The 9,761-nt window shown below is 37.1% G+C and overlaps 1 protein-coding gene across 1 annotated transcript; it reads right to left on the minus strand.

The window, feature by feature from the left end:
* Positions 1–261: 261 nt before the first annotated feature.
* LOC311087407 (uncharacterized protein) lies at positions 262–7,160 on the minus strand. The gene is made up of 9 exons (XM_084120725.1): positions 6,867–7,160; positions 6,163–6,477; positions 5,706–6,065; positions 1,897–1,929; positions 1,734–1,808; positions 1,411–1,439; positions 1,245–1,319; positions 1,027–1,095; positions 262–899 (listed from the first exon to the last, which is right to left on the minus strand). Exons 1-9 carry the CDS (start codon positions 6,925–6,927, stop codon positions 789–791), a joined length of 1,128 nt encoding a protein of 375 aa, XP_083976851.1. The 5' UTR covers positions 6,928–7,160; the 3' UTR covers positions 262–788.
* Positions 7,161–9,761: the final 2,601 nt, after the last annotated feature.

Here is a 9,761-nt window from a genome sequence, read left to right on the forward strand (position 1 = left end):
TTGTAGCTCAGAGGGTGGTAATGGACTCTCTTGTCTAGTGTTTAGTGCTGTCATCATCCTAGGTCCCCCCTATTTTTTTATTTTATTTTTTAAAAATTGAAAATCAGTAATATTTTTTTCATCAAATAGCTTTGTAGTTCCTGCCAAACATACTTCTGTTTTCCAGTGGCGGCTGGTGGGTTTTAAAATAGAGTTTTTTTTTTAAAGGAGCAAGTTTAGTTACGTCTGTTTTTACATAGAAGAGACAAAAACTTTTCTTTTAACTCATGATTTTTCATGCTCTTTATTGTCACATGTGAAAAAAAGAAAAAATAACTGACATTTAATTGTGTGACATATACACACTGCAAAGTCAAATTTTAGAATATTTTATGAAGATATAATGTGAGCAGACACTGATGTAATTCTCAGACGGACTTCTCTGATATACAAGCTGAAGCAAGAGGATCATTTCAGCATGAGCTTCTGCATGAAGATGAAGGTTTTCAGACAGAAATCCAGCAGATGAACAGACTCCAGTCATGGACGAGGCTTGTGAGACACTAGATTGAGTCTGGCCTGTATGAAAACACATCAGGGCTTCAATCTCTAACTTTACTGTAGCTGTGATGATATAGATGAGATTCTGTGCTCTGACCAGATGATGATTCACAATAAATCTCATTCATATTCACAGGACATTCAACAAATATCTGCTCGTTCACACACAAATATATAATTCCTCCAAACCCCAGAGAGATGAAATCTTCCCGTCTGCTCCTGATATGATGAGCTCATGATCTGGATCATTAATGTTTATTTGTGAAGGTCTTGTTCTTGTTCACAGAGGCGTAAAGTTGATCCTGAGGTTGATCTTCTCTTCCTCTGACGGCAGCATAAGTCACTGTATCATCATGATCCTGAAAGAACAGATTCTGTCCATCAATGTTTGAACCACAGAGATGATTATTATTATTATTATTATTATTATTAGAGCATGAGCTTCATTTATCTGAGAGTCGAACTCATGTGCTGGTATCTACTCACACTGAGTGATTTTACTGGCTTTGTATTGGATAAAGTGACCTCAGAATAAGTCACATCATCTGTCTGCTCCTAAACATCAATGCAAACGTGCAGAGAGTCAAGTTTAACACACAGAACAGACATATCTCTCACTATAATATGGAGAATAACACAAAAGCTTTTAAATCACATTATTGAACAGACAGTGAACGTAATGTTTGATGATTTAGTGGACTCACATCGGCTCTTGCAGCGGGAGGAATGGACATGTTGATCGTCTCATTCGCCCCGTTATGATCATTCTCATCTTTGACCTTCAGAACAAACAGTTAAACTGCATGAATGACACTTTATTGAGCTTTAAAGACAGTAATCAAATCTAAATCACTGCATTACTGAACTCACCGCGGAGTCGCCAGTCCCTCTTTTATTATCTGAAAACAAGAGCCTCATGAAATATGAGTATTTATGGAAAACACAATGTTAAGTATTAAGCTTTTTCAACAATCAGATTTTGTTGAAGCATTAAAATGAATAATAAAAATGATTGTTGACGTGATAACTCGTTGATATTGACATTACAGGACTTCTCAGCAGGAATAAACTTCTGTTTGAGAATTTCATATAATCCACATGTTTCTATGATACTTACAGTCTGAACATGATGTGTTTGTTTGCTCATCTGAACTGTTTTTAATTGTTGTAAAGGAGTAAATCTGAAAACTCACCAGCTCTTTTTCTGCAGATCAGCCAGAGAAGAGCAAGAAGGAGAACAGCGACTGCAGCGACAGAAATCACTATGACTGAAGAAGAGATCGAGCACAGAGTCAGAGACGGACAGGGCAGATTGGGGACAACTATAGACAAAGACAAAACACTGTGATTATGTACCTTGTATGATTTTATTCCAATGATCCTGAGACTCTGTGAAAAGGATGAATGAGGACAATTATATACAAAGACAAAAGCCATTGACAATGGTTACATGCTTCATGGTATTATAAAACTCATGGCTCCCAGCATGCATTGTGGCATGAAGCATGTCACACCACACCACACACTATAACTCTATATAGTATGATATTAGACTTTTATTTAGATTTTTTTTTTTTTTATATATATATAAATATTTTCTCCAACAGCCCAAGCATACATACAGACCTATATAATGCTGTGTAAAACAAATGTATAATTTATAATCAGCTCCATATTGGATTCCAAGTGATCAAGGGCTTAGGGCATTTCAATCAAACTCATTTCAAGAGTTCAGCAGTAGTGGGCACTCGTGCAACATTAGCGAAGGATGAGCATAAAAAGTGGTCGTAAACACAGCCTCACCCTGCGTCCCATACTATCCTTCCTAAACAGTGTGTGAGATTAAAATAAGTGTCTCAAAGCATAGTATGTTGAAGAGTGTGCCAGAAGTCTCCGGATGGTCTACTATTTCCGGTGGATTTTCGAAGTGTGGATCCGTTGCTCACTATTACGGCTAATATTACCCACAACCCATTGCACTTTGGAGGAGGAACTACAAACACGAGTAAAAAGTGTTTTTAAAAAAACTACAAAACATGGCGGATATGCACGACCAGTGGTGAGAAATTTAGATAAAGGTTTGAGTGACTAATCAAAGTTTAACCTGATAGAAAATATTTATTTCATGTTATCCATGTTATATTTCATCTGCAATAACCATGTGGACTTTTATAAAGATCCGTTTGGCCATTTACTTTTAAATGCATCATTATGCATTAATATGAGGAGAGTCTCCGCATGAAAGACCCGCGACTGCAGATCAACGTGATTTTGCATTTCTCTCCGATACGGTAGAAAATTAAATTAAATTAAATGTGGCGGACTTTATCTTTGACAAGATGATTGACAGGTCAGTTTGAGTGACAGGATGTGCGTAACTAAGCGACAGAAAGCAACCGTTAAAGATGCAATTGTATGACATGGTAGTTTGTCCCAAAGCTTGTCTACTCTTCTGCTACACACTCAAAAGTATGCACCTTTTCTTCCCAAAAAGAGTAGGCCTACATACTTGTGTTCAGTCGCAACACCGGTTTCATCACTTGCCCACCGCTGCACCAAAAATAATAATAATAATAATAATATTTTACGCAATTATTCGCAGAATACGTTTTTTCTGTAACCCGTTGACTAGCATTGTATGATCACGCTCTTATTAATTCTTTTAAACCATTCAAGCGCGACAAGACTAAAGAGACCGCGCTGCCCTGTCTATTACACACACACGACCCGCGTCAGTATAGAGTTCTCTTTCGGGCTTGAACAAACCATAACACACACAAATTATGCCAAAATGTCCGTTTTGTTGAGTGTCCTCATAAGAGCGGTCTTAAATTATTGAAATAAAGTCTTAAATGAACGTAGAGATTGAGAAAATGGGACGCGTGTCAGATCGCGTCTCTGTCAGCAGCGGCTGGTCTTAAAGTGTCATTATTGTTAATCAAAGAACAAAGGTAAGAGAGTAGCTAAATGACTCACTCAGACCCGGCGCCAGGAGGATTATTATACCGGTAGCCTAATAATAATGAATGCACTCCGCTATCTGTTAACACATCAACGGTGAACGCTTTCTTCACGCAAAAGAAAAACTCTTCATGAAGCGCAGTGAAATTCAGTGACCTATGTGGCGTTTCCTGATGGATCGAGGTTGTTCGTTAAATTAATTTTATACGTGCAATTCACACGAGCTCTAAGCGCATAAAAATAGGGCGTTATTTGAGGAGATTTTTTGTCATTTTAGCCAATTTTAGTGATGTCCGAAACCATAGTGGACGTTATTGAGTGCATTTATTCAATCCCACATTGCACTGCATTAACGAGTGTAGCCTACAGTTTATGTACGCTCAATGGCTGTCCGAATTCGCTCACTCGTTTTCATTCACTCCTTCAAGTGTACGGTGTTAGTGGACTAACGCAGGGAATAGGCTTAACTTAGTGAATGAGGGTTTAGGGGGTGATTTTGGATTCAACCCATGTTCTCAAGCAGTGAAAAATAGAGCACACTGAAAACGCGCTGACAGACAGGACCGAGCAGGTAATATTTAATATGAAACAAAGTCTCAACTTTCAAATTTGGTCAGTCAAAGAAAATTAAACAATAGGCCTACCGTTTTGTGGCTCTGTAATGTGTCGTGACAGATTGCCTCAGTTAAAGCCAAGTTCAAATCTACTGACGTTAATCTACTAAAGCCACCTTTCCACTGCACATACTGACGCATTTGACATTCAACACTCAACGCACATGGCACCCTTTAGCGTCAATATGAGACGCAGATAGATATGGGCCAGAAGGCGCCTCCTAGCGGTCTAACCCTAACCCTACCCCAGACCTAAACCTACCCATAACCGAACAAAGCTCTGTGCGTCTCATATTGACAGAGCTATATTTAATATGAAACAAACTTTCAAATTTGGTCAGTCAAAGAAAATTAAACAATAGGCCTACCGTTTTGTGGCTCTGTAATGTGTCGTGACAGATTGCCTCAGTTAAAGCCAAGTTCAAATCCACTGACGTTAATCTACTTAAGCCGCCTTTCCACTGCACACGACATTCGCATTGGATTGTCGCATTCCGCCCCCTGGTGTCAGTCGCGGTCGTGAAGCAACCGTTACCCTCGGCTATTCACAATGGTAAAATGAATGATTTTAATGAATGTTAAGCATGCATGAATATATCCACACAAAACAAATGACCCTCAATACATCTAATATAAAAAAATAGTTGATTTTATAGAGCTAATCAAAAAAAAGGTTTTAATAATGATAAAACTATATTTTACAGCCATAATTATTAATAACCATCATTTTGCAGGAATAACGTTTACATTGAAGTATTAAAATATTGGTAATTCTAGCTTAACGCACATAGTTTTTCACATACGGTCGATCGGTCACATACGGTCTATCCACAGAAAAAGCTCAAATCGGATCCGAAATTTCCGCATACGCATATGATTGGAACTCCCCGCAGCTCCAGTGCGACTCTCCATTGGAAATTAATGACTTCCGGTCCGAAGGCTGTCATTTGTCGTGTGGAAAGGCGGCTTAACTCTCCTGACTGCTTTGTCGGACAAAAATGGTGGATATTGATTGGTCAGACTCAGATCGCATGTCAATCAAACTCCCTGCGATTCTGCGAAGGATGAATTGATGCTAATTTAAAAGTGAAAGTGAAGTGCACACTGCCACACCAGCTTTTTGTAAGCGATGTAAACTTTTTTTTAAAGAACCGGAGTGTTATATGAACACACTACTCTCACTTTTTATACTAAAAATGTCATAGAATATGCATAAGTACGCTAATTGGGACACACCATAAAAGTCCATGAAATGAAACTAAAACAACAACTCAATGTGACAATCATACTGTAGAATATGACAGTCATATTTTGATTAGTTAACACTCAAGATAACCATATTTTAACTTTGATCATCACATTACATAAAAAGTTAATATTTTTGCTGTCAAGTTTCAATTCCTTTATTATTTCCAGCATCACGTTTGGGACTGTTACTCACAGCAGTTCATTAGTTTGAAGCAATGCTTTGAGTTACTCTTCTGTGAGAGTCAAAGAAGCTTTTGTTCCCTCAGTTTGTTCTGGTTCAGTGATACTGATAGACCTTAGTGTTACTGACATTATGAAGCTCTTCTAACACTGTTTTCTCACCTGAATACTTGACAGTGTATCTGACTGAGGTCTGGAGTTGATTTCTGTGAGTAAGCTGACATCTCCACTCTCTGTTGTTATCTTCATTCAGGAGTGTTGTAGTCAGAGTGATGATGATACAGCGATATTGATCTGATGATGATGATGATATCTGATATCTGGAGTCTGTCTTCAGATCAACACCAGTCTGATTCACCCACAACAGCTCAAATCCCCCAGAACGAACCCAATAATCACAGGAGTATCCAGCATCTGTATATGAATACAACTGACAGGAGAGAGTCACAGAGCGGCCTGGACTGATCTCAGTCTGTGAGGATGAAGATGATGATGATGATGATGATGATGGAGACACTGAAACTGAACACAAGACACAAATCACAAACTCTTCAATCATCATCTGAGTTTAAAGGGAGAATCTGCCCTTTTTAAATTGACCACATAATCATAAACTTACCATGAAGAACATGCAGATAAACATGTGCATCAGGTCCTTGTATGTCATTCTGTCCGTTATTCACATATTGTCGGCAGCTGTAATATCCATAATCTTCTACTGTGACGTTCTTGATGTTCAGAGAGCAGTTAGACTCCAGACTCAGTCTCTCATGTCTCTCTGTGTCTTTATTCTTTATCCCTAATTTAATCAGTGCAACTGAATGTCTGTTAGTCCATGTAGTTTTAGATTTGCAGCCAGAAAGAGCATTATTACAGGGCAGACGCACATTTCCACCAGAACTGATGAACACATGATCATCCACTCCACTGGTTCCTGAAACACAGTATATATCAGTGATCATTATTATATATATTAATATATAAAAATATAAATCATACCAGCATAAAAAGCAGAAGTTTTCAATATAGTCTTTATTCTCACTTAAAGCAAACAACACACTCTCCAGAATAAACTATTAGTCTTTATCAGAGAGCTGTTCAAATCACTGACACACTCTTAATATGAAGATAATTCTTCATCATCAGATGTTTGAGTGACACTATGTCCAGTATCAGGAATAATACAGTATGATCTGTGTGTATCAATACACAACTCTGAGATCACAACGTGAATGTGTGCAAGAATAAACTGAGCATGTTCAAATGAACTCTTTCCAGACTAATTCCACTAAATGTCTTTAGAGAAAATACAGATTTCTTTACCTGTGAGAAGTGAAGAGAGAATGATCAGTCCTAGCAGACACAGATCACACTTATCAGCCATTTTGTGTTTCTGTCAGTCTTTGTCTTCATTATATATAGTTACAGCTCCTCCTTTAAACATCATCTGCTCCTCCTGTGGTTTTTATCTTCCTCTGATCTGATCAAATGAGTGTTTAAATTCTGCTAGAGTTGCTGTTTAGTGACACAACGCCACAGTGAAGTGTTGCTTTAAGTGTGTGTGAAACATGTGAGAAGTGCATATACTGTGAACACACTGTCTCACACATCTGCTCTGAACAGTTTATTGGCTATTTTTGCACACGAGAGAATTACTGTTAGTCTCACTTCTTTATTTTAGCAGTTTCCCACATGACATTAAAATCTAGAAATAAAATCATGACATTATTAGTGAAAAAATTAGTTTGCAGAGGTGGGAGTAAGTCACACATGAACAAGTCACAAGTCTCAAGTCTTAACCTTCAAGTCTGAAGCAAGTCCAAGTCAATTTTGTGAAAAGCAAGTCAAGTCAAGTCAAGTCACTGCTTTATGTCAAGCAAGTCAAGTCAAGTCGTAGCTTGGGTCACAAGTCACTGGCAAGTCATACAAACGTTTGATGATTTCACTGAATTTATATATTAAAATAAGTTAAAACTACATAAGTTGTGGACTATGGTTTTATTTGAAACATTTTTTTAAATATGCATTTCCACATGCTGAGTGGTTAAAAATCTAAAAAAGAAAAAAGAAATAAAATTTCAAACTACATAGCCTAAAATGTAAATGTAATTGCAATTAGGCCAACATTAAAGCATGAAAAATAAATATGCCTCAAACATTGCAGTAGACCATTAAAAGATATTAAATAATTCACAATTCAAGTATAATTGTTCCTATGCCACCAAATGGCATTCTTCAAACTGGCTTCCCCTTTATGGAACATGAACACATCCTTAACAACAAGTTAGATCTTCCCTTTTTAACAAAAGAATAACAAGAAAAAAAAAAACAGTAATAATTTAATTGACACAAAACTTACACCTGTCAATCAGGTGGATTGACTATTGTACATTATTAATCTGTGTGAGTGAGTGATTTATTAATATTTGTGAATGATGTGTGTGCATGTGTACATGCACACACATCATTCACAAATATTAATAAATCACTCACTCACACAGATTAATAATGTACAATAGTCAATCCACATGATTGACAGGTGTAAGTTTTGTGTCAATTAAATTATTACTGTTTTTTTTTTTTCTTGTTATTCTTTTGTTAAAAAGGAAAGATCTAACTTGTTGTTAAGGATGTGTTCATGTTCCATAAAGGGGATGTCAGTTTGAAGAATGTCATTTGGTGGCATAGGAACAATTATACTTGAATTGTGAATTATTTAATATCTTTTAATGGTCTACTGCAATGTTTGAGGCATATTTATTTTTCATGCTTTAATGTTGGCCTAATTGCAATTACATTTACATTTTAGGCTATGTAGTTTGAAATTTTATTTCTTTTTTCTTTTTTAGATTTTTAACCACTCAGCATGTGGAAATGCATATTTAAAAAAATGTTTCAAATAAAACCATAGTCCACAACTTATGTAGTTTTAACTTATTTTAATATATAAATTCAGTGAAATCATCAAACGTTTGTATGACTTGCCAGTGACTTGTGACCCAAGCTACGACTTGACTTGACTTGCTTGACATAAAGCAGTGACTTGACTTGACTTGACTTGCTTTTCACAAAATTGACTTGGACTTGCTTGAGACTTGAAGGTTAAGACTTGAGACTTGTGACTTGTTCATGTGTGACTTACTCCCACCTCTGATGATTACAGTCAGCTCCAGTTGGTGAAACAGAAAGTATTTGCACACACTTCATGAGCGTCTGTAAAGCAGATATTAAATGTCTTCAGGAGGAGTTTCTACACATGGATTATAATGTTCTGCTTTACTCTTATGACTCGTCTTTCACAGGATTCGAACCCAAGGTCTTCCAGATGAGCTACTGAGCAAGCTTAATAAGTTATTATTAATGTGTGTGAAAACGATTAAAAGTGCTTGCTGTTTTACTGCCTGTAGTCTTCATTTCTTTTAGAAACTGCAGTAATATGTACATATTGGTACGTATTTTGCGTTTTGCAACGTTTTTTCCAACGAGTCAGTGTTGGCTATATTTTATGAATACATTGGTGTGTCATTAGTCAGTATGTGTCATCGGCACCATGCTCTGAAGATACTCAAGATATTTATTCCTTGTAAAAATATAATGAAATTTAAAAAAGAAATTATAATCTTTTATTTTTTCCTTTTGTAATGAAACGGGTCTTGACAGATTTCTTGAGTCACACCGAGAACAATGACACCAATCATGCCGTAGTCGGACCGAACTTGCTGTCCACGGTAATGGTTGTCTTTTGTGTCGGTCACAGTCAGGTTTGTTTGGACTCGTTGTGTTTCATCATCGTCTGCCTTAATCATTCTTTTGTTGTCATGGACACTAATGATTTTCAGCTTTACACTCATCAATCACCATCATCATCATCACCAGTATTTGTGTTCAGTTCTGGTTCAGTCAGTGTCTGGTGTCGTCTTTAGTGGGTGCGTTGCATGTTACTCTGTTCCTGTTCAGATTACTTGTTGGTTTAATTAAATCTTCATCTTCATCTTCGTGTGTGTTTCTACACCTGCGTGACAGTCTCTTTGTGTTGTGGCTTTGAGCTCTAGTGTTTTCAGAAGCATGTCACAGCTGGCGTTGAGAGCTCAGTTAGTTTGACCGCACTGGATTAACCCACACACAACTGTGATCATCTCTGAACTCAGTTTAGGCGGACCGGTGTGAATTCTCACAGATTCAGAAAACAGTTCCTCTTCTTTCTTAAAGAAAAGAGAA

This window comes from Abramis brama, assembly GCF_963993115.1.
Source record: "Abramis brama genome assembly, chromosome: 1".
Taxonomy (NCBI): Eukaryota; Metazoa; Chordata; class Actinopteri; order Cypriniformes; family Leuciscidae; genus Abramis; species Abramis brama.

Coding starts and splice junctions, on each gene's coding strand:
- LOC311087407 (XM_084120725.1), bottom strand. CDS start 6,927: ATGGCTGATAAGTGTGATCTGTGTCTGCTAGGACTGATCATTCTCTCT. Junction 1,440..1,733: donor GATCTGCAGAAAAAGAGCTG/GTGAGTTTTCAG, acceptor TCTTGTTTTCAG/ATAATAAAAGAGGGACTGGC. Junction 900..1,026: donor AGCCAGTAAAATCACTCAGT/GTGAGTAGATAC, acceptor CTGTTCTTTCAG/GATCATGATGATACAGTGAC.